This window comes from Anopheles merus, chromosome 2L (assembly GCF_017562075.2).
Source record: "Anopheles merus strain MAF chromosome 2L, AmerM5.1, whole genome shotgun sequence".
NCBI classification, from domain to species: domain Eukaryota; kingdom Metazoa; phylum Arthropoda; class Insecta; order Diptera; family Culicidae; genus Anopheles; species Anopheles merus.
In genome coordinates this window covers 36,042,788-36,067,576 of record NC_054083.1, presented here as the reverse complement: position 1 = coordinate 36,067,576, position 24,789 = coordinate 36,042,788, and the positions used below count along the sequence as shown (strand labels likewise).

The window sequence follows — 24,789 nt, the reverse complement described above, 5'->3', positions numbered from 1 at the left end:
TCGGTGAAAAGCTGAGCCCGCTAAGTGTGCTTGAGAAATGCCATGAGCAGTCGCGCGCGCGCCCGCTCGCCTTAAATCTCTGAAGGTACGTTTCCATCCCGCAATTGAAGTGCATAAATTCGGTCAATGATTTACGAGCGCACCATTCCGGGATTGACATAATATGCAGGTCGGTGGAATGCTCTGGTGGAAGAGAATTGCCATTGTCTTTGTACAGTTCTGTCCCGCTTTAAAACAAATACGCTAAAAGGACGTTATAAAGGGATGATCCCTTAACTCTCTCTCTCTGGTGTACACAGGCACTCTCGGAACGATTTAAATTGACCGCACCGTACCACACCGGACAACCGGACACTGTCAGTCATCGTTTCCGAACGACAACGACGACGACGACGACGACCCGTCAATCAACCGGAGAAGTGGCGGAGGTCATTTTTCATATTTTCGGCATGTAAATGTGTCTCGGCAAAGAGAAGTTAAGAGAGAGAGAGATAGTACGTAAAGAGGGCCTTTTAATTGAATTAAACAAGCCATTAGATTGGTAAAGAATTCAAAGTCGTCTTCCCCGGGCATGGACGGGACATTCTGTCGATTTATAGTACCAGCAGCATTGTCTTCCCTTGTGTCGGCTTAACGGCCGGCGGTGCTTGATTGATTTGTCCAATCAATCGATGGCTTACTGTCTCTAGCTGAGTTGCCACTGTTGGTGTGAGGCGATGGGTAAGTCCCCACCCTGTCAATTAATCATCGATCGTATTAGCAGGACGCGGGTGCGTTATTTCCCCGATGTCCAGACGACATTCGAATATATCTTCAATGCTTGCCACGTAACATTTGCATGCAAAGTACATGTGAATGACTACCAAAACCTCTTCCAACCTGTCTTCACAACAAAAACCCCTCACCCGGACTGTCCGGAGTTGTTCGCTTGTTCTTGAGAACAGTTTGAAGATCTTCTGAATTCACACCTCCAAGCGATCTCTCATTTGACAATTACGCCAAGTGTTGGTGTCCGGAGGTCGAGTTGCGATGCCATTTCCTGCTCCAACCCGAAACCACTCAAATCGTGTGTGGCGTTGCGGTGTTGTCATTATTCATATCCTCCTTCCCATTGTTGACGCTTTCCTGTTTCCTGTACGCAGGCGAGCTGACGCTCAACATTTCATGTTTTTCGCTCTTGGCAATACATTTCGGAACGGCACGGCACGGACTCCAAAATTACGTTCGGTTTAAATTTCGGAGCCAACTGCACGAGATGATCGTCATAATAAGCCCTCACGGGGTTTATCCCGAGCATTCGGGGACTGCACGTACTGTGCGTTAGGAGAGCCTACGGATGGTGACGTGACGCCGCAATCTTCCCGAGTGTGATCGTTAGGGTCGAAGCTCTCAAATTGACTACCCCCCTCTAAGGATCAACATGCACAGGACACAATCTGATGCTGCTCAGTGCCGCAGTGCTCCATCGCAGCAGAATGACTAATGGATCAAATCAACAGCTTCCTCTGTGTCAATGGCCGCGGACGGGGTAGATTACAGATAGGCCTGTTTTGCGATGCAAAACGCGCTGTAACTGTCCTGTCGAACAGTCGATGTGTGTGTGTCGCTCGATCCGGCTTGCCTTGTCCGAATTGTTGGCTACCGGACTTGCGATCTGAACGACTGATTAGGTTGGACACACAGCACACAGCAAAAAAAAAGAAAAGAAACTCGTTTCGTAATCCAATTTCTGCCTCAAAATCTGTTATAAATGAACGTGACAGGGAGCAATCGCAGTGTGGGTATTTGTGGTAGGCATCCACAATTAGGCTTGACCTTTCTTCGCACTCGATCCTCGTGCCTCTGTCATGAAAATTCGAAAATGAAGATTAAAGGCACGTTTCTTATCTACGCCCAAAAGATCTGGGGTAAAAAAGCGCCCAAAATGTTTCCGGCCTTCGTAAGCCAGAAGCACAAATGAACTGTTGCTTCCTGCTTTCTCATCAATTACACCGCCCAAATGGCTCGGTCTGGAATAAAAATCAAACTTTACGTCGTCGTCGAGAATTGACTCTCAAAGATCGAGAGCGAAGTTTGTGATGCGATCTAGCGATCACGCCGGTACCTAAGGCATTGGAAGCTTTGGGAAATAATGAGCAACGCACCGGATGGCGCGATGGTTTGGTGACGACGTGCTTCTCGAATGCTGTCAATCTTGCAGTTCCTCTCTTCTTTCTACCTCTGTCCGCTGTCTCTCCTTTTGCGCCAATCGGTGGCTACTTCCGCGCGGTGAAATAAGCAACAAACACGGCAGAATTGAGCTTCAAGAGGGCAAGGGGAGTTGTGTCGTGCGCCTAGAGCACATGCCTGGACGCAATGTAATTGGTGCTAGTAACACTGACGCACAGACAACGAACCTGATTGACGGAATGGGCAGTGCAGCCTCAGCTCTATTCTTTCTGAGAGAGAGAGCGAGCGGGCGCGCGCGCCCGCGATTATGATGGATGTCGGAAACGTCAAAATCAATTGCCCACTTCAGCTCTCGGTTCGTTGCCTCGGTTTTTTTGTTTGTCCGGATCTGGGATGTTTCTGAGATCTGAGGGCCTAAAGCCGGGGGAAAGCAGAGAGCGGAGTGGTGGAATTGAACGGATCAAATACCCCCCGGTCCCGTGTGTTAGTGATTGAATGCGAAGAAATTTGCTCCGCATTCAGAGGGAGAGGAAAAGATTACTAAAAACGGAGGGAAAAAGGGGACACTCGAGATCGCAGGGCCCTTAGCTGCGGAAAATGTTTAATTCCAAAGCACTAGCGCTGCCTTTTATTGCGCAACAGGAACGGTTTGTGGGACAGAGGCCGCAAGACTACACCGTCTGATCGGTTTAGCGTAGCGTTAGAGCTTCAGAGCTGCTTCAGCTAGGCTAGTGAAGATTTGTGCGCGTAATTGTGGGCATAATTTTCCTTTGCAGAGTACACTAGTACACGAGGGTTAGCGCGGACGGGAAATGTACGGGTAATAGCATGCAATTTTTTGCGGTGTGATTTGTGTGCGCACCCCGGTTGTTGGGCCCGTTGTACCGGTGAAAGGAGCGTAGGAGCAGTATTCAGATGACGAGATCGAGTTCGTCTCACATGTCAGCTCCCTTCCTTACCAAGAACTTAGTGGCGGCTTGCTTGCCTTTTTTTTTGTTTCATTTTTAAGGCTAGGAAAACGAAATAGTGCACCAAAAGATGTGATCAGTCAATTAAAATCTACCAAGAATTGACCCCAAGAGGAGGGGTCTCTCGCACGGAGGTAGCAGCCCAAGTGGGGCGCCCAAGAGATCCTTTCCTAACACTTTTACGATCAATCCGTCAACTCCGTCCAAGTCATCGATCGTATCGAAAATCGCGTTATAGCAATCGTCCGTACCACTGGATCCGTTGGATCATCATCATCATCTTCATCGGATCGGATCAAACCGATGTACGCGGCCTTAGCATGTACGCAACCATAAACCTGTCTCCCTCTGCCCGTGTCCAATAAGCCCATCCCAATACGTCCTACTCGACGCGGCCCATTTAGGATGGTTGATGCCGTTAATTAGGTTCGCTTCTCGGTGTATCGAGAAGAGGTGCTAATTTCCATTCTACTCCACGATCATTCGCGGGCCCGTCGTTCGTCGACACTTGTGTGTTGTGTGTCTTCCCGAAAACAACCCGGCAGGAACTAGGAAGAAAGCGCAGGAGAAACAGTTTTCGGACACAGCAACGGTATGGTGTGAAACGTTTTTCCCTTGCGGTCGTCTTCGCAATGTGTCTTCCCTCTAGCAGTGCAGGTCAGCGTCCTATGCGTGTGTGTGTGTGTGCGCGCACGTTTGGGGCATGCTGGCATGCTGCAAACTTAAAAAGGGCGCCGCCATTCGATGCGCGAGCGAAGCGAGGAAGAGAAAGAGCTCATAAAAATCTAATTCGACATCGAATCGCTGACGCGCGGGTCATTAAAATTCTCCTAACAGAGGAGCCTAACTTTGCGCGGGCTTTTGGAATAGAGCTAGCGCACAATTTGATTACAGGAAAGAAGGAAGGCGCTGCTACGGGATCTTTATTGGACCCCGCCGGTTGCGGGATTTGCTAGCCAATCGCCAAGCTCACCAATAGACGCAACCTTCTTGGAGGTAATGTATTGTTATCAATTTCATAAGGCAAAAACTCCTCGCGGGGCTTCGGGGACGAGTGAAGAAATTAAATGATGATGCCCCGAAGGATTGGTGTGATTAACTGTAGTGGTGGCGTGGCAAGGAGTTGTAGAATGAGCGCTCGCTTCACTCTTTTAATTAGCGATGCCTCACAAAACAATGATCGAACACCGTTTCCCGCGCGACGGACCCCCTAAAGCATCCAATCAGCACGGATAAATGATTGAACCATGCGCCGTGACATCCAATTAGCTCCAATTTCTCTCAGTCTCGCCCCGAAAAAAAAAAACAAGCCTAACCACTTGAAATTACCCATTTTTCGGCGTCATTTCCAATGGTCTGTCTCGCTGCTTTTTCTGGTCCGTGTTGGGGACGTGGTTTTTCTTCCCGATCGCGCATTCCTTTGCCCGACAAAAACCACTCCACTTGTTTTTGTTGTTTGAGAATTGGGAATTCAATTTGCGACCAAAACAAGTGAACAATACAAACAATTGGAGGGGGACCAATTGGGAGAAAAAGTGCAGTTTTAATAGAAAAACTTGCCCACTAACAATGGGAACAACGATCACCGTGTGACGCAGAGCAGTAGCACTTGTTAGGATGAGAGGACACATTTTTGAACCCAAACAAAGTTCAAGAGTTCCATGAGAAACTAAGAAGTTGTTCCGATGTGATTGTCATTTTTTGTTGGTAGACAACAAAACTTTCGGTGGTCTCTTCTTCACCCGAATGGTAATGACGGTTGTAGACAATGGTTCCAATTTTCATAACCGATAAATCATCGATTATAATTTGGCTGCCGGGGCATGGGTTGGACGTGGTCTGCTGTCTACCGTTCGTGGAGTCTTCGTGTCGCAGTTTCTCGTGCGCATCGTAACGTTTCGGGAGGTTATTTTTTATTCTAATCACCCCCGTTGATGCTCATCCTAGTAATCGACGAATCATATTCGGTAAGGCTTGTTTTGCGTGTGTGTGTGTTGGAGGCGTCCAAGGTACGAATGTAAGATATGCTGTTAGCCTGACGGGCAAACACCAAACAAATGGTGTGTGATAAATTGAGAATTAATTCATAGTTTAAATTAACGGGCGCGTTAAATCATACTCCTCTTCGCTTGCCCATTCCAGGTTACAGTGCCGGAACCCGGTGTGGGATGTTTAACAAAAGCGAGACTTAATTTACGATACCATGTACGGAGATATGAGCACAGGGAGAAGAAAAAAAAAACAACACGGAAATGATGCAATAAATTGTACTCCGGCGTGCTTAGTTTAGAGGGGACGAGCGACTAATTTCGAACCGAACCGATTGTGTGATCTATTTTCATAATCCTAACTGTGTCCTCCCGATTAGCATTCGTTTGCTAAATGTGTCTAATTTGTTATCCTTCGAGCGCATTTGTGTAATTTTCTTCCATCCCCAGGCGGCAACCTGTCTTCTCTAAGCGGGAGGGGAGACACTCCGCAACAAAATAGCAAACTTTCCCGAAGAACGTTACTTCGTTAGGCTTTGGAGCTTACGCATTAGGCAACAGGTTGTGGCTGTGGCCAGCTTCGTCTAATTTATGGACATCATCAAAGGCCACATATATGAGCATCGAATGAAGCGCCTCATAAACGCAGCATGAGGTCGAGATATGGTAGAGAAGTTGATCGTTCGATTTGATCCCACAGATCCCCCTGGTGGACCTGGACCAGACCAGTCCAAATGCGATGTGTCACCTTCCTTTTCTCTCTCTCGCACACTCTCTCGCTCATCGCGTCTCGTAGTGGCCTGGTTCGAGGTTCCATTTCTCAATCATCGTGCGACGTTTGCGTACGAGTTTTGGGCGACGACCGCCTGCGGTGCGCCACCTCTTCGGTAGTGATTTGTTTATTCTTGTTTAATTTTATATCATTTTTGCCACTTTTGCGACTGATAGGAAGTTAGGCTCCTCAGGCTGATCAAGTTCACGTGGTCTCCGATCTTCGTCGGGACTGAAAATCGATCCACTTGGGTGTACCCGGCAAGCAGCTGGCTACTAACAGGTTGTGGTTTAGTTGGTCATTGTGAACACACACTTTGAAGGTCGCCTGACATCTTCGACATCATCGCCACGGGAGGTGATTGCCGTTGGACGAGATGTTATCCACAACTACCGGGCGCTTCGAAAGCTTCGTATTCCCGAGTTGAGTTCCAAAGGGGCCAAAAGCATAAAACACATTGGAATGGTTATGAATTTTGATGGAATCTGACCCTGTAGTGCCACCGGATTTTGTGTGCCGAAGTGCTCCGCGTTCCGATCCACCGATAACGGGCGAGATATTCATTTATTAGGTCGCCATTGGTGTTGGAGCTATTAGGGGAAATTTTTGCGCAAAATTTGATCAAACGATCCACTTAGCGTCAAGATGTCGTCATATTTTTTCGTGGTTTTGCGTTGTTTCGATTGTTCCAGATGAGGACATTTGTTTTGGATTATGTCCCGTTAATGTCATTTTCCAAAATAATATATTCAAAAGACCATCAGATGGAGGGAAGTGTAGAACAAAACAGTGCCTCAATCAATACTTACACTATCAAGAAAGATCTCCAGCGGGGACGATATGCTCGGTTTGCCCAGGTACCAATCCTGCGTTGGGTTGTAGTCATCCAGCATTCGCACTAGTCGTGGAACGTTCACGTAGTTATCGTCGTCGAAGTGACACCACCATCTGTAAGGGGAAAGAAAGATACAAAAGGAGGAATTAATATCGAATCTATTTATTGGAAATGGTCTTCAATAGAAATATAAAGCATTTACAAATAAATTATTGGGGAAAACTGTTTTATTATTCGTTTCAACTCCCCCTAACAATCATGTCCGGAGCTTTCCTCCACAATGTCACTGCCGAACTGCACATTCACCTGCCGGAACACACGCTCATCCGGCTTAACGACCGTGTACGAGCCACCACACGTGCGACTCCACCGAGCGCCCGGTGTCCACCGCGGCACTACCTCCGTTTCCGATTCCAATCTTCGCGCAACCACTGCCAACTTGGCGCAAGTCCTCGGGGCCAGATAGCGTCCATTGCGCATGCGCTGTACGACATTCTTCGAATCGCAGGAAAGGCAGCTCAGCGTTTCCGCGATTGCCGGTTGCGTTGTACCGGCCGACTCCGTTACGATGCGTCCTTGGGAGAATGATTTCGAGGGCGTCACGGAACTCTTCCGCGAGCTGATGCTACCACCGGTTTGGAGACTTTTCCTGCTAGAACTTGCTTTTAGTTCACCTTCGCGCAGCTTCTCCTCCAGCAGTGCTTCGATGCGCATGGGGAGTTGATCCCGGTGGCTCAGCAGTAGCTCCATCTGGCGCTGCAGTTCATCCAGCTTGTCGGTAAACTCGGACAGCTTGTTCCTTTGGTCGGCGGTGCAGATGTTCTGCTGCATCGAAGCGGACGACGTTGCTTCCTCCAGGCTGTTCTGTTTGCTCTCCACCGACACCTGGAACTGTTGGAATTCGTTCGATAAGTTTTCCAGCTTTTGATAGAACAGTTGTTCCACTTTCGCTAATCTCTGCTCGAGGTCGCCTATCACGGCGAGCAGCTTTGATTCTTGCTCCCGGAATTGGGACGCCTGCTCATCGATCTCTTTGAGCAGTGCCTCGGAAGTTACATCCTTTGGGAGCATCTCCTGTGACGGGGGTGTGTCGGCTGGTTCACAAACGATAGGCACGCCGCATTGTACCAACGTTGGTTGCTCCTGTTCCTCCTCCTCTTCGGGCTCTTCGGGCTCTTCGGGCTCTTCGGGTTGTTTCACTTCCGCAATGGCGTCATCGAGAGATTGGAACCGTTCCTCAATTGTTGTTCGTAAATCTTCAACTTTTTGCGATGCCTTGGAAACGCCTTCGATAAGGTGCTTGAGCAATCGCCTAAGTTCCGTACAGTTTATCACACAGTCGGGCAGTGTGATGGCGTCGTCCACCAACCCTTCCAGATCGCTTAAATTGGGTTCTGCCATGGTGCGAAACTTCTTATCAGGACGGTTTGAAGTACAAAAAAAAAAAATCAAAAATAAAGGACTTTTACGGGACAATTTTTGTTCACAACACCTTTACAGGAACAAAATGTTTGCCCCAAAAGAAACGTTTCAGCGCCTACTGAAACTAGCCCATCAGATGAAGAACATGTATTTCTGACGTTAATCTATCTTCTTATTTTGGAAGGTTTGGATGCATTCCGCATGCGTCGTCGTGTCGCACAAAGGCACTCGCCGGTAGCCCTATCGTTGGCCGTTATCAGCTGGCTGGCCGACAGTTCCTCGCCGAGTTTCGATCCGTTGCCATTCTTCATACCCGACCCTTTCATCGATGATGCACCGATGCCACGGCCTGCCCCAAACTGCATGTTGGACGCTTTAGACAACTGTCGTCCACCAAATCCTCCTCCTCCACCACCCCCCTTTCCCAGCGAAATGTTCGACTGTGATTTTGGCAGCCGGGCTTCAATTTTGTTAATTTTCTGCTGCATCGCTTTCAGCATGGTCTGGACGGCCTGCAGCTTGGACAGTATCATTTCGTGCTCCTTGTCCGCGTTGGCCTTTTCCTTTCCAGCTCCGCCCTTGCCCACAACGCCCGTCTTGGAGCTGCTGGGGCGGGGTTTCGCCGTTCGGCTGGGTATTTTCTTCAGCGCCCGTCCTTCGATCGTCACCCGGCTGGCGGAACAGCAGCAACCGCAGGGACCACCGGTCATACCGCTAGTAGCACCGCCGCCACCGGGTTGTACTTGTGCGGTGAGCTGCTGCAGCAGCTGGCGCAGCGCGGTACAGTTGATGGCCGCGCCCTGGGTGACGAACACATCGTCGAGGAGTTTGCTTACTTCGGAAGCAGCAGCCGGTGGTGGGGCCGTCATTTCAAAAAAGCGATACTGCCAGAACACTCACAATTTAGAAGGCAAAGATGTTTTGAACACAGTTGCAAAGAACACGAAAGTTTTGAAATGCGGAAAACAATTGACAACTGTCAAAATGTGTTTGCTACCGCAGGAATGCTCGAGATCATGGTAGGCACTGGTAGAGAACCTTCTGGGCTACTTGATCAGTAGCGTAGCTTTGGAACGCAACAGTGTACAGTTTTCGGGAGCCAAACTCCGTGCGTCCTCAGGTGGTGGTCTCCCGCGAAGCGATGATTAGTAGCGATGACGCAGCCAATTTTGGCGAATCGACGGTGAGACTAATTCATTTCGAAACCCTTTTTCGGATCGTTCTTTCGATTCTCGGCCGGCTTCCGGAGGAAGGTTGAAAGCTGTCTCGGGGCGAAAGGCAGCCGCAGATGGGTGTCCAATAATCTAATAAGGCAACGAATGATCCGGATTAATCGGTTCATCTACTGTTGATGAGCGTGTGTGTGTGCCATCGATAGGGACAAGTTGCTTCCCGCGCGGGGCATTTTTTCGACAGGAATTGATCAGAACGGGGAGTGAAAAAAAAACGAAGAATTTCGTAGCGTTTGGTGTCGTTCTACCAAAAACTCCCGACTAATGGTCGATAATGAAAAGTGTGTGTCTGTGTGTGTATGTGTGTAAGGGTAAAATGTTTCTTCTTGTCCTCCATTACCTCCCTTTTCCTCCTTTGCGGAGATTCGGCGATGCGTTGTGGGAAAAATTCAATCAATCATATCACATGGCTCTCCAGAAAAAAAAACGGGAAGGTTGATCGAGACTAATTTCAATTTTCCACCAGATTTACGAAACGTCCAACGTGGCCTGGGAGGAGGAAGCAAAAGGTACAGTTTCATCCGCCCCCGGGCTATGATGATCCGCGCCAAATGATGATAAGGCAAATTAGAGCTTGACCCGGGTGGGAGAAGATCCCAGGATGTACTTTCGGAGAAGCAGCTGGTGAGTTGTTGCGTGCAGAGTTTTATACTTTGTGGAAAATTTCATATTATTTCACGAATTTCACTTTCGCTTCGGTTCATTCTAGGGTTGATGATACGTTTTGCATAAGCTGTAATCAATTTGAAGAAGTCTGTATGCGAAGCTTCAAGGCTTGAGAATGCATTCCAGCTCGCTCTGAACAGATGTCCAGAGGAACTGCAGGTGAAGATCATCATGGGGTAAGATTCGGGTTTTCCCACCTAACACATTGACCTACAAATTATGCATCTTATGTATGTATTTGTGTTTTGCAAGCTATTCAATTATAGTTACAACACACTTAAAACCGAATTCTTCCCAGAGGATCGTTTCTTTCTCAACGAATCCTATGACATTTGAGATTTGGAGTTTGAAGTTGCATCAATTTTAATGTGTAAAGAGAACCTGATTGATCTCCTTCAGATAAGCAAAATGTGTTGGAATTCTAACCTTTTTGAGTGAGGTTCTTAATTAGAGATATCGATCAGGATCGAATAAAACTCCAAAAAACTGTCCAGCACAGCGGTAGATCACTTTATAAGAAGTACTTAATATCAAGCAGGCAAGATCGAATGTCTAGACTTCACGCTGGTCACGCAGATTTTTATTTTGTTTATCTAATACAAACTGCTTATCAAACGATCAAGCTGTGGTACAGGCTGGCCGTATGTTCTTAGGAAACATTAAAATGTAGTTTTGTCGTTAAAATAACGACCGACACGAATGTAATTGTGAGGCGCGATGAAAATCAAGCATCAAACGCGCGTTCTTCTCAGCCTGAATCGTCAAATCATTCACGTAGATGTTGTTTTTTGTCAGCCGCAGCTTAGATTTGATAATCTTCTTCCCCCGTTTATCTGAACTTTTCCCCCGTTTCCCGGCTTAGGTTTTAACGGTTGATCTAATTTAATGTGCTGTGGCGCACCATTAAAAGCTGCCCGTGGTTTTGTCATCCGCTCAACTTCTTGTACGCAGCAGCGTGTTGGGGCGTGTTGGAATGTGTTACTCTAGTCCCGCTTTCGGCGCGTACAGCATGCGCCATTCTACCCCGCTCGTGACGATGGTTCGGAGGAGCAAACACCAAACGCCGTCTCGGTAGCCGTCCCACAGCCGTACCCGTCACACCATTATTCTGCACCTCACTTTCTGGTACTGCTTGTACTCCGTTCGGCAGCTTTTATGTGCCCTAAAACGGATGCCCAACCACCATCCACCACCACACGTTCGCGTGAATTGATCGTAAAGTTAATTTCTCGGTACGGTTCACGCCGTCCTCCCGCGGGTTCAGTACTGCTCGTAAACGTCAATTCGTTAGCGTTTCGGTAGGAAGATTGTCGGGGCATTTTTGTTGTTTTTTTGTTTGGTTTAATGTCCTTTCCCGATGGTTACGGTTGAGGTGCGATTGAGTTGCGTGTGATCGTTCACGGCTTTGGGGGGAGTGTTTCGACGCTTTTATGGACCTCCACGAACCACACGAACTAGATCGGATCGCAATTTGCATTGGTCGGTTTTAAGAAGAAAAAAAAAAAAAAGATGGTAAAAAACGCTCCAAAAGCGAACCCCGGGAGCTAATTAATTACTTTACATACAAGGTGGTAGCGCGCACGATCGGATGTTGCAGCGAGAAGTTATTTCCACCTTTTAGCGCGTAAAACTCGTACACTGGAACCAGATCCAGCTTGTGTTCTGGGTGGTTGCCGACAACTCAGCATCAGCAGCAATGGTCGAGCGTGAAGTAATTGTTCTTAATTAAAAATTCATTTCCACCCTGATCGGCTGCACACATTGCACTGTGTCTGTGCGGATGTTATCGTCTTGATCGGGCCAAGCTGGAACAGGTTCGGTCAGCTTTTGTTCTCACCGGTACGGAACTGGATCACCGTGAGAGAGTGTGTACAGGTATTATACACACTTCGGTGTCGATGTGAAGAAATGGGACAATAAATCTACACCTCAGTATTGATCTCTGCTACACTGCTTAGCTACTACAAGGACACACGAACACACACCCGGCACGATGAGGTGTTAGAAGCTAGAAATCAAACGAAATCAAACAACCGGATCGTCGGACAGACCGCACGACATAAGTCCGCACCGTGAACTTGCTTTTCGTCTCGTACTCACTGCACAACCCGGGTGTGGCACATCAACACTGTCTGTGTATGTATGTGTGTGTGTTTTTCCGCTCGCAGCTAGCCCTACACTCGAGGGCAGTAAATAACAAAAATGGGACCGTACTGCCAATCCGTGTCCCATTCGTGGCCATTCGGCTGGAATAATTTCCTTGAGCTAGAGAGCAAATAGAAGGGCTGGCCGGGGGTTTGGCTGCAGTTTAGCGCAGAGTGTGTTATGGCTGGTGCCGCCTTTGGGGCAGCACTATTGCCAATTCTGACTCACCACACCTCCCCCACTCTTCGAGGCAGTGGTGCTCGAGGTCGACACTATCGCAACTGGCGCACGGTTTCGAAAGTAAACACACCACACCTCTGGCTGACCGATAAATTGCTCGTGCTACTCGGCCCCCCTGATATGTAATAATTAACGGAAAACTTGGATTCGAGCGACTTTAGAACCGAGGGGAGGTGATGATCGTCGTGATCGCTGCTGGCGACGGGGCACGCGGGAGCCTTGAAGGTTCGCGATCGTGTTGTTGGAGCAACCCTTTGGACGGGAAGGAGCTGGAGGCGCACAATTTCTTCTGCGCGCGGCCGGCCGATCCCCGGGGGAGCGAAGTCTAGAAGTCGGGTTAGGGTGGGCGTCTGCCGCTTAATCGAATAATCGATCGTAATCGAGTGGCGGTCGTGTGGCGGTCGGGGAGGATATGCGCACATAAAGTGCGCATAAATTTGTCCACCCAGTTTGGGGTGTAGCTGGAGCTGAAATAATAATTCGCTTCGTGGTAGTACGCGCGATACATACACTACAGCGAGATGGTAGCGTACAGGACCGGTTCGAACAGGACCGGTAAGGCGCCGGCACGGTCTGTTTTTGCGCGCTCCTTTCCCGCCCCCATCCAAAACGATGGTTGATCTAACAATTTTCTCTGCTCTTTCTTCTGCAGATGCACACACCGCCGTCCGTGGAAATTGATTAACATACACGATTGCGAATGGGCGGTGCATGTTTCGTGCCGGAGATAGCAGCGTGGCGATAGGCGTAATCTTTGGCCCGCAGATGCAAAGAAAGACCAGCCTCATGTAGCCATGTTACCTATTGCTGCTGCTGCTGATAAAAGATAATGCAACGGAAACGGGGAGTACCGGCGGTTGTAGTAGCGTCCTTGGAGGCGAATGAGGATGGCAGTGTGGGGTTCGCATGTTATGGCTTCGTTTGTTTGAACATCGAGCCCGCGCAGGAAAGGGGAGAAGATCACGGGTTTGTTCCAGCCGGCTTCAGCTGATCGCAAATTGATACCTCTCTGTGCTTCGGCCGGCCAGCCACAGATAATCGATCGGGTACGATCGGGTACAAGTTTATTCCTCGCCCGATAGGGAAAAGGGACGTGTCCAGGGTATGGCATTTAATTTAAGCAATGCATGCACTCTCGGGACAGCGTAAGATGCGTAATTAATGGCAGATTATAAGCCGTTCCCCTTACCCGGGAGGGCAGGATAAGATAAGCACTCATTTCCATCGCTGGCAACAGGGGGAACAGCTTCTTCAGGACACCAGATCGATATCAACCGTGTACACGGAGGCGACACAGTGCATTAGATCGGACCCAGGTCGGACTATCTTCGGTCGCTCGGCTACGCGACTGCTTGCCCAAACCTATTAATTGCTTCTCGCCACGAAGATCGTTTAATCGCACGAGTGTAGTGGTGGTGAAAAATGGGTTCCGCAACCGCACGGAAAACCCTTTCCATGTAGAAGGCTTTTTTTGGTGTGCCTTTGCTATCAGTTCCACCTCCCGCTATCTGCCTTCTGGATGTATGTTCACTGTTCGCGGTAAAGGCCTCTCCTTTTTCCCCCATTCCCGTTAGCGAGATTTGTGTGTGTGTGTGCTTTTTTGTTTGTTGTGTACGTCGGTCCAGCTTCAGTAGGACTGTGCAGCAGCATCAGCAGCGAGAGTGAATTGATTAAATTGGTCTTAATTAGCGAATACCAGGCATATTTTATGCAGTGGCCCCCAATGCCCACACAGTCGCACACGGTCGCGAATATCTCTTTTTTATCATCTGTGTGTGGTTTTGTTCCTTTTTTGTTGTTGTTGTTGCTGTTGGTCCCTCTGCTTTTTCACCCCGTTCGGTTTGCCGTTTGCAAATACATGCACATGCATCTGTTATATACCCTTCTATTCACCCCATGCAGCCTGCACAGCTCTGTGTGTGTGTGTATTTTTGTGTGTGTATGCACACGAGCACATATCTTTCAAAACATGGCATGGTGGCGCACGCGGTAGTTGCTGTTCCTGCCGGTAGCGTAGTAAAAGTTATGTTTCGCCCGATAAAGTGCGCGCAGCGGTTCCTCGCTTACGCCACCGTGGCAGTCTCTTTCCATCCTCCCTCCCGTACGTGTTACGCGTGTTTATCGCAACGCGGGCCGGGGGAGACGGAGCAGCGCAGCGCATCGATGCAAATCCTTGGCAAACGTTTGTTTCTTGTACCGTGCCCGTCGTGCCCGCCTTTCCTCTCTCTCTCTCTCGCTCTCGTGCCACGATCATGGCTGACGCGTGAAAAAGAATGCAAACACGATCGGTGCTGCATGCTGCCACTTGTTGCTGCTGCTGCTGCTGTACGTCTTCTCGACGTCTTTCGCTTCCACCCCTGGGTGGAGATGTTGCTTCTTTTGGCTAGATTAAGATTAATTTTTACCCCGTCTTCCTTTTTCTTTGATTCCAGCCACGGAGACAGAGCGAGAGGTTTTGCTCGATACGAGATTTGGTGTTTCCCCTCCAGCGATCTCACCCTTGCACCGGGCGGGTTGGTGCATCCCGAAGGTTAAGGATGGCTTCGGCCGCTGGGTGGCAGTGCGTAGGCAGTGAGCTGCCGTTGGACTGCGGTAAGTGTTTTATTTTATCTGTACGGTGCGATTGCTCCTCTCTTTTTCTGTGTTAGGGGTTGGCTTGTTCCAGTGGCAAACATGGCCCAAGCGGACCAATTAAAGAAAAAGGTTGTGTGTATGCTGGGTTTTTTTGTTTTGTTTGCTCTTTTACTTTGGCGTTCCTTTTTTGGGAGCACACCAGCAGGAGTAATGGAGATTGATGGTGCGGGTGTTAATGAGTGCGAGTGTATAGGGCAGCCGTTTGGCCAGGCACATTGTCGCGCGCGAATTGCGTACTCGAGCAAGGGGACAACGGGGGGGACTGAGGTCGTCGCCGTGTGCTCCGTTGGAGTTTGGAATAAATTTATTTTAATTAATGCAAATTTTTCGCGCCCGTCCGGGGACGGTCGGACGTGTCCCGGGAAGAAGCTCAATTCCCTTTCCAATTGCTGGGTTGGGGTGGGGGAAAGGGAGCTTGCATGTTTTGATTAAGAAAACATTCTTCGGCGCAGCTAAGCGTCCAAAAGTGAACGCGCCGTACCGATTGCAGAATCTGGTCAGCACGCGGAATCGGGAAGTTTTTGGGGGTTTTTTTGTGTGTGTTTGTTGGCGACATATGGATCCGGATCCGAACGGGTAGAGTGTCGGTGGGATTGCTTCAGTTAAGCTGCTTTCGCTTATTTCTGTTTGCTGTTTACAGCTGTCAAACAGCAACAACAAAACCCCCAAAAAACTGTTGCCACTTCGTTTAGGTTGTCGTGAAGCGAGCGAGGGGTTCGTTGTCTAGCGCTTCAACCAAAAAAAAAGAAATCTCCTTTTTTTCTTTTGAAGACATTTTTTATTTGCATCGACTGATCGGTTCCCCCCTCCCTCTCTCTGTGTGTGTGTTTGCCATGTTACAATTCGATGCTTAATTGGGCGGCGTTCCTTTAAATGTGGTCCGGTGGTCCGGTCGGTCGGCCCGATACGAAGGATTAATTCTTCCTGCCCGCGACAGCGCGACTCTGCGTACGATATTGCTCATGTTTGCAATTTTTTGTTCACCTTGATCTGTGTGTGTGTGTGTGTGTGTCGGCTATCCAACCCGGTCGGTTTAACGCACAAAGCACGAGAGACGTACGGAAGCCGCTAAATGTTGCAAGACCCGTCGTCAGGGTGGCATTTGGTGTGATAAAGGTTTGGCGTCCTGCTGCGGGACCATTGCTGCACAAAAAAGCCGTTCAATTTGGGGGACGTTTAGGGCAGCGCTGGCTGTGTGAAATATGATCCTCACGTAGTGTTTGGACGTCTTTTTCTAAGGGGTATATTTTCCTATTTTAGGATGTTCTTCCTAGCAAGTGCCCGCTTCAATGCGAAAAGAAAACCGAATTTTTGGTGGACTCTTAGACTCATGTTCTAAGCTTTCCCACCTTAACCCCTTAGCTAGCCTAATGCCAATTGATGAGTTTTAGGGCATTAGTTTGTTAGGGGTTTGCCGCAAATAGAGCAATAAATCGTCTAAACCTCCACCTCTAAAGGCAAGTCTTGAGCAGTGTTTTAATTCCTACCGTGACCACCAACAAAAGCAGCACACACCGCGCACCGTGCGTGCATTAGCGTGCATTGTCTAGCGGCGGGAACGTGCTTTGGGAATTTCATTAGCATTTTTGTTCAGCTAATCATCTTTTCGTTCACCTCGCTCCACCCCCCAAAACAAATGGAAGATTTGTGAATGTCACTGTTGTTATTTTTTTGGTTTTGACGCGAGAAAAGCGGCTTAAAGAGTTGACCACTTAGCCGTCTTGTCGGGCGTCCAGTTTTACGACCGATGCACATGTCGTTTTGTTGCCATTTTGGGTGTAGTTTTGTTATTTTGTTTTTATTAATTTAAAGGCTTTGTAAAGAATTTATATTGGATGACAAACCGAAAGACAAAACCGCCAATAATCTGTAGCCAGACGGATGAAAACGTGCAAATGTGTGTTTGTAGGGTGATAAAATGTAAAATCTCACCTTTTATTTCAATAATCACCATACGTCGTGCGAAGATGTATTTCAAGGGTATGGGATGTATTTTATGCATTGATGACGCGTCTAAATATCGTGATATGTTTTTGCATTATTATTTAACTGTTTGGACGATCGTACGACGTTTTAGGATGGGCTGGAGAAGTGATCTTCGGAATTGTTGGAATATATATGCTCATAAACGTAGAGCTGCATTGAAGGAACGAGAAATTCCTTATTCTTTATTCAGGTGGAAGCGCAACTAACCGAACAAGTTTGGTAGCTTTTACTTTTCAACACAGTGAAAGCAGCGCAGTGTTTAATCCTCCCTTAATGCTTAAGCGCTTAAGGCTCACGGCTCAAGGAATATTAACAGTAACCTCAGAAGAAAAAAAAACTCTTCATCGTGGACAACATTATTATCACACGTTTGTCGACCGCGAGCTGCTGCAACGTTCAGAGCGAGCAGGAAGAAGCCGCCGAATGGAGGGATTATGTTTATTTAACAACCGAAAAAATAAGAAACGATCTACCGTCCGTCGTCTTAGCTCTTTCCTTCTTTATATATTTCCCTAAGCAAGTTGTCAATCAAAACGATCCCGGCCAACAGTCAACAGAGGCAACCACGACTCTACGATCGTTTTTTGTTTGTTCGCGGGACACTGTTGTAGGCTTTTGGATATAAATGTCAATTCTTTACATTCCGGCTGGTGGTGGTGGTGACTTCTTTTGCATTTTCGTCACAAAGCCTGAACGTGTGGGCAGTGCTTTGAGCGTACAAAAAGGAGCTGCAGCACTATTGAAAAACACCATTTAAAGGTAATTCACGGCCCTAAAAACTCGCACTCTCTACACCCGTCTTTTTATAGGGCAAAGATCATTGCGATCCAAAAACACAAAACACAAGGGACTCTGACGCGTTTCCCAAGCTTCTATTGTGCAAGCGATGCGAGAGAAGTGCAGAGAGCCGATGTCGAGAGCCCAATGTGTCTGTTCCATCCCAAAGAAAGGATCATCATCGTGATTAATCGATGCGTGCGCACCGTTATTAGGAGGTGATTAGTTTCTCATAACGTAAAGATGAACAACTTCCGTAGAAACTGTGCTGCTAAAGAGGGAAAGATAGAACCTTTTTTTGTTCGGGTCCTGCTCCATCACAGTGGCAGAGGCAGTGCATCCATTCGTACTCTGTACACAGGGTAATTAAGTTCGTGCGTTTGAACCGTTTGTTGGGTTGCTTTTTTTATCTCGCGTGGATATCGCTGATTTGCGTTATACGTTCTCGAGCGTTTTGGATAAGGGCGTTCGTTGTATCTTTCCCTTCCCATCATGGTTGGCTGCCTTCGTGTGCAGTAAAAAATGATGTTTTTAAAAATGTATCAAATTTCTTCCATACACCTGGGGCACGATGACGACGAACGCAGTGAACGAGCAAGGGAATTCCCATCCCCCCTCCGGCATGCTCCTCTGGATGCTGCCAAGCAAGTCGCGTCATCACCGGCAGTGATGGTTGATTTATGATCCGCTCCAAAAGTTGGGCTCAACCTCAACCTCCTTCTCCGTGGCGCAATGTTTTACGTTTCGTTCCGCTTCGTTTCTCATTGCTTGGGTCGATTCGTCTGGGCAGCAATTTTGCTGTGTGTCGTCTTCTTCTCCTAGAAAACACAGACAGTCTGGACAATCTGCCGAAGTTGCTCTTTGCTAAACCAATGGGCAAACTGTCGCTAGCATGTGTGGAATGTCTTCTCATTGGAGTTTGAAGCCGTTTAGGTTTAAGACTCGTCACCCTCGGTAGTGGAGGCACGGTGGAGGTAATGTTTAATTGCGATTAAAATCAGCAAATCGAATTATGCCACCACGAAGGCCAGGAAGTGCACGCTTTCGCTAGGGCAGGAAATGGTCCATTTTGTCACGGTACGCTAGAGGTGACCGAAAGGGGTTTTAAGCTTTGGGAAAATGTTCCAACAGCTTTCAACAATTTTTTTTTGCTGAAGAACTACTGTAAAGTAATACTTAAAAGCATATATAAGAAATCGCATTTCGATGTTAGGTAACAAACTGGTTCTTCCGAGCTGTTAAAGCCTAATCCCTGTTCGCCTTCTTCACAATCAATTAAAACTTTAATTTATTTTATCTGCTTACTGAAATTTTACTCTAGCACTGCTCGGCTCAGTTCAACAAAACGACTTGTTGGATATTCTTGATCTAGGCAAAAAGATTGGAAGCAGTAAACATCTCCGATACTCTACGCTCCCAAGAATGATGTTTGCCACTTCGCCAATTAATCGTTACCTTAGCACAATGTCACGCATAATAACGAAGAACATGGCCCTGTGAAGTGTTCATGCCCATGGCGTTATGACAGTCGTCAAATAATCCACATACTCCAGTGGCGGACAGGCATTCTTATACCTCCAGAGGCGTCCCAGAGCACCGTCCCCACCGTCTTCCGGTGTCAACTGGTTCAGGTAAGGTGGAACATGTTTGGACCTCAAACTTTTCGACCATTCCTCCACTCCCAACACCTTCCATATTCATCCTGCTGTGAAGGTGTTGTAATCGTTGGACGCCACCGCCTGATTTCAAGTTCTTGATCGGATCTTGTCATTTTGCTCTGCTCGTGTCTGTCGTGGTGCCGTACAGCAGGAACAGGTTTTACTTTCAGTTTCGGGCGTACCACCGAGCAATCACAACACTCCCATCATGTGTAGAAGCTGCGATGGAATGTATCTCCGACCGGGCAGAGCAGGTGGAAGCAGATGTTTGAAGGTTAGAATTAATTGAGGGATTAATTTTATGAATAACAACTGCTTAACGCTCGAAGCTGTTCAGCATGACGCGTGTGCAGCAGGTTGTTTTGGGGCTTTTTTTTGGTTGTGAGCTTGGAGTTTTAGCACAAAGCACATCTCCTGAAGGTTGTGTGGTTAATGTTTTGACGTTCTTGTTGGAGCTTGCACACGTTGAGGTGCACAATAACATGCTTAGCTTTATCGCAGCGACATGCTTTCCTTCCAAACAAGTTTCCAAACCCTCCGGGAGAGCTACCAATTGTGGTCCGGATGTTACCCAGACCGTTCGGTCGTTCGGGTTGTTAGTAGCCTTTAGGGTTGTACCGGCAATATATCAAAAAGTCGGAGGGATACAGCAATATCTTTCCCGGTTGGCCCCGCGTTTGGTAGAAAGCGCAACACTAGGAAAGCGCCTAGCGCCTGCTGAATCGGGATTCATTTAATCGGGTCGTAAATTTTGCTATCCAGCTCTCAGAGCCTTCCCTTTTCCTGGGGCTTGGGTTTACTGGCTGCTCCAGTTTAGCACACCACTGCACCTCGCGTAATCCATATGAGAAGAAGCAGTGGGGAGCAGTGCCGGGTCGTGTGGTCAAGGCAAATAAAAAGGTGTTTTGCTGTCGGCACCTTTCTGCCGGGCAAAGGAGAAAGGATTGTGTTCCAATTCCAACACCTGGGCCGTTTTGCCACGGAAAGGTTTGAATGCTGGGTTTGCATCGCGCTTGCACAGCAGTTTATGTGCACGGAACAGGGCGCTGGAGTGGGCTTTTTTTTCTTCTGTTTTTGCCAACACGAACAGGCATGAAATCGATTGGTTTTGAATCGGGTCGGGCTCGCCCGTTCCCTTTCCGACGCTAATATTGATTAGAAGGGTGTAGGTATTTATTGTCCAGCGTGCTATCACGAATCGCAGGGGCCGACTCGTGATGAACTCTCCGTTTTTGGACTCGGTGAACCACTCGGTGTTGGTGCTGTTTTTAAATCACCATAAGTGCATAAGGCGTAGGGAATGGAAATTGATTTCGCCACCGTACTTGAGAACCCAGGAACGTCTGGTACGGAGCACGATTATGAAACCAGAAATTAGGACAAAAGGGCGGGGCTGATAAGAGAGCCCGCGCGCGCGATGAATTATGATGAAGGATAATTGATTGATCTTATCATCGTGAGTAGCACTGGAAGTCCAGGGGGGAATTGACATCTTAAGTGATACGTCTTGTTTGGCACACAATCGCACCGATGACTGCAAATGAAACGTAGACTGTGTTATGCGTCGAATAGGTTCACCCACACCCAATCCAAAGACCCACCGTGTACATTCACATTCAGTAAGCTGTTCAACTTTTGAACGTAGAGTGAGTCATCAACCGGTCATCGCATCGGTCGATTCGAATGGTGAAAAAGTTTGACAGATTGGAGGGTTGTGCGGGTTGGTAATGAAAATAACATGCCTCTGATTAACACCCGCCCCTGGGTGACAGGCACACGTACGCGTGCCCGGGGGGGGGGCTACACGATCCGGCCCTGGTCTTATTATTACATTCTTCTTGCCGTGATTATGAATGTTATAAAAGGCGTCCCTACTTTGGAGCGAGAAATACACTCCCTTGTCGGTTACGGCGCCCCCCCTGTCAATGTGCACCGATGTGTCATGTTCGCGTTCGGGTTGACACTGGCAATGTGAACATGTTACGAGCGTGCAAAAACGGATTTGTTTGCGCGAATGGAGCTGGGAGTTATGGACTCGGATTGGAGCAAGTTAGTTGGCTTGCTATTTTTTCTTCCTGGTTTGCCGAGAAACAGTTTGCACTTGACCGGATGCGTGTCAGCAACCGACAAGCGTTTCGTGAAGGTTGAGCCGACCCAACCGCCCGGTTTTCCGCGTCTAATCGCATTATTTATGCATTTCCAAACTGCCGGTCTAACGCGACTTTCCATGCTGCGTCCATCCTGCATGTCATTCGACATTGTGTCCCGTGTTGGTGGTGGTACATGCATTCCGTACCAAGACATGTCGACAAGGGGGGGGGGGGGGGGGGGGGCTGGAAATTGGTTCCATCGGAGTGGCTGGCGGAATTGAGATGCCGAGATGGCAGCGTGGAGTCAAAGTTGAAGGTGCTCTTCAGTGGAGAATAGTAGTGGTAGACTGCGGGAGAGGAACCCGTTAGCTCTGGGCTGGTCGACTAACGGCAGACGTTTTCTGCTCGCGGTTCGATACACGACCATTAGGCGTTCGGGTAAAAGGAAGCAATTAGCCGGACACGGTGTTAGGGTTGGGTAATTAGTCTCTCGCGAATGTACGGGGGGGCATGTTGGGCGCTGGTCCCAGAAGTAAGAAGATCTATTTTTCGCGTCCATACACCTTTGTGGGATGTACAGTCGGGTTCGCCTAAGCATGTGAGTTTTATTATCATGTGTGTTTGACATTATTTTGGAGTTATGTCCCGTCTGTGGGTACTTGGGGTACATTAACGTCTACTTGGGTGGACATATCTTCGGGTAGTTGGTCGGGTCCGAAGTGCAGTTCTGCAACGGATGTGTTTATTTAGCTCTTAGTGGGTAGAAGACATGATGCGTGTGTGACATGTTTGTGGGATAGTTTGTAGGTTTAAAATACAGTCATTATCGGCATGGGAACTTGGATGTTGGAATAGGACTATTTTCTGAAGGGATCATTAGTTATTATCTTGTTGTCTCAGAAATTTCAAAGAAATTAGACTCCATGCACTCTAGTTTGCTTATTGCCATAGGAATAGTAGGAATAAGAAATGCGCTGCACAAAAGTAATACCAGTGATTGAATTTTTCTTCAAAAAGTGTTATTGAAATTAATGCCTTTCGAAAATAGATGGTAAATGTCTTAGGTTTCAGCGCATATCTACGATAAAATCTGTGACTTAGATCAAATCTCGAGCGTATGGGCAATCCACAGCTTATCAACATCTGACTTGCTTTGCTGATTGCCCACCATGAGCGTATTACCATTACCCTGCCAGAAGGACATCGGGAGTTCAGGTTCAAGCACTTCCAAAGGTCCTCCCCACCCGATCGCCTTACCGATCGTTGCGGTTGTGTGTTTGCGCGGGAAGTTGCATTACATTTATCTTTCGCCCACTCGATCAATTATGCTTCCACTTACTACTTCCTCCGCATTGGGGAGAGCACACATCAGCAGACGCTGCTGGATCGAGGTACAAAACCCGAACCGTGAAAGAGGCCGTTTGTCAATTAATGCTCATTAAAACTGACGTACACTTCAACCGTAGCTTCGTCGATGCCGGTGCGGAAACAGGTTGCTGCTCTTGATCGCGCGCGCTTTCGGCCCATATCTTTCCTCCCCGTTGCGGAAGGTAAAGGTAATACAAATTGTGCCACCCGTGCACTAGTCGGCGAGCTAGGGATTAAAGAATGCGCACGGCACGGCTGCGCCTTCAATCAAACTGTCTAGCGGACAGCCTCTCTCCTCACTGATATCCATTTGACCATCTGCTGCGAGCATCGCCAGTTCCGCGTCATGATGCTCGCGATCGGTAAAACCTTCCTTCCGAACGACGGACCAAGATTGACGATATTGATAGGGATCGGAGGCTTTTGGAGCGGGCGCTACCCCGACGGGCGGAAGAATTGAAAGTCGCGAAAATGTGTGCACATACCCGGCCTTTCATCGGCTCGCTCGGAAGCGATTGATGTTTATTAGCGAGGAAATAAATAAGGTCCCGCGGGCTCGCGCATGCATCTGCGGGGGCATCTTCGACTTCGTCGTATGTAGTTTGCTGATGGGCGCAGGAGATGTACGACCGGTGATAACGCGCCCGGGCGAGTTTGCGTTGTCTGATTGATTCGCGGATTAAAAGTGACCACCAATTGTACTGCGTGAGGGCGGCCTGCGGTTAAGCGGATTTATGTTTTCCCCGACCGTGAAGGAAGGATCGTGACCGGTGCGAAAGAGTTATTTATGCTAGATTGTTGCAGTAGTCAATCTGCGACCTCCAACCCGTCACCACACGGGCACCGTCGAACGCGTCAAGCGTATGGAACCTACTGGGGCGGTAGTTCCCGGGAGTGTACTTAGCGTAACGAACTTATGTGGTCGTTGCTTTTTCTTCACGGTAAGCAACGCTGGATGGGACAATTATGCACCAAACATAAGAAGCGGTTGCTCTTCTGTCGGTTGGATATGATCCGGTTTCCAGAAGATCCAGAAGTTGATCAATTTTTCTTCATGTCACATACCGAACCTGAACCTTGCCGGGAAGATTGGATTGCAGAATCGGAGTAACGACATGGGTTGGGACGAGATTTACGATGCAATTGAAAGAGACAAAGATGAACAGCTACAGCAACAGGGTTCGGGTAGGGCAGAGAATATTGCGGTCTCTTTACTTGGGAGGTACGCTGGAAGCACAAAAAGTGATCTGAGGTCGCGAGATGTTTATGCGGTGACTGGTTGAGTGATTCAAACTTACCATCCCGATTGTGTGAGGGTCTAGATTTACAATCTTTTGAAGTAGAGACAGTAGCGTACAATAATTCCATCAAGAGGTGAGCCGGTTTTATGACTAGTTGTTGCTAATAAGTAGAGTCTGAGTAGTTATAGTTTCTAGGTTCTATTCGCTCTAGCAGAAAACTTAACACATTGATGTGAATGTCCAACCGAAAGGTGTTGATCAATAGTATAAACCAAGCATAGTAACTACAATAAACAAACAGTAAAGCCTAGTTACTGACTTCTTGCTCCGCATTCAACTTCACAACCGGTAAGGTTCCTGAACATAACCCGCGAACCATAAAGTAGAACGCTTTAATTGTAATATGGTCACCACCTTTATCTTCGGCAGCTATCGATTTCGCTAACACGAGCCAAATCGTGCCACTGCCGGATAGAAAGGCACCGCCCGTCTTTGAAAAACAGCAGTTGAGGTTGGCTAACGACAAACACTGCACCGTGGACAGTATGGTTTCGGAGCAGAGGGCGAGATGGGGGATTGTAAATTGAATTCAAAACCC

General features: G+C 48.1%; 2 protein-coding genes across 3 annotated transcripts in view; one reads left to right on the top strand and one right to left on the bottom strand.

Annotated features, from left to right (window-relative positions):
- Window positions 1–24,789, bottom strand: part of LOC121593002 (fringe glycosyltransferase) — a 123,899-nt gene that overhangs the window by 4,196 nt on the left and 94,914 nt on the right. Inside the window, exon 5 of the mRNA XM_041915016.1 lies at window positions 6,707–6,845. Within this exon, the coding sequence (XP_041770950.1) occupies window positions 6,707–6,845 (139 nt within the window). The remainder of the gene's footprint in view (window positions 1–6,706; window positions 6,846–24,789) is intronic.
- On the top strand, window positions 9,207–19,396 carry LOC121593007. Of its 2 annotated transcripts, none has more exons than XM_041915022.1 (5): window positions 9,207–9,337; window positions 9,853–10,010; window positions 10,096–10,228; window positions 14,870–15,029; window positions 19,156–19,349. In XM_041915022.1, exons 3-5 carry the CDS (start codon window positions 10,193–10,195, stop codon window positions 19,332–19,334), a joined length of 375 nt encoding a protein of 124 aa, XP_041770956.1. In that variant the 5' UTR covers window positions 9,207–9,337; window positions 9,853–10,010; window positions 10,096–10,192; the 3' UTR covers window positions 19,335–19,349. The 2 variants fall into 2 exon arrangements, with proteins under 2 accessions (XP_041770956.1, XP_041770957.1); XM_041915023.1 differs by lacking the exon at window positions 9,207–9,337 and adding an exon at window positions 9,347–9,697 and having other exon boundaries at window positions 19,156–19,396.

Excerpts from the sequence above, each read along its gene's own strand:
- LOC121593007 (XM_041915023.1), top strand. The coding sequence starts at position 10,193 with ATGTCCAGAGGAACTGCAGGTGAAGATCATCATGGG. Across the intron at positions 10,229-14,869 it reads CAGGTGAAGATCATCATGGG|CCACGGAGACAGAGCGAGAG; the intron begins GTAAGATTCGGG and ends CTTTGATTCCAG. Across the intron at positions 15,030-19,155 it reads TGAGCTGCCGTTGGACTGCG|CACTGCTCGGCTCAGTTCAA; the intron begins GTAAGTGTTTTA and ends ATTTTACTCTAG.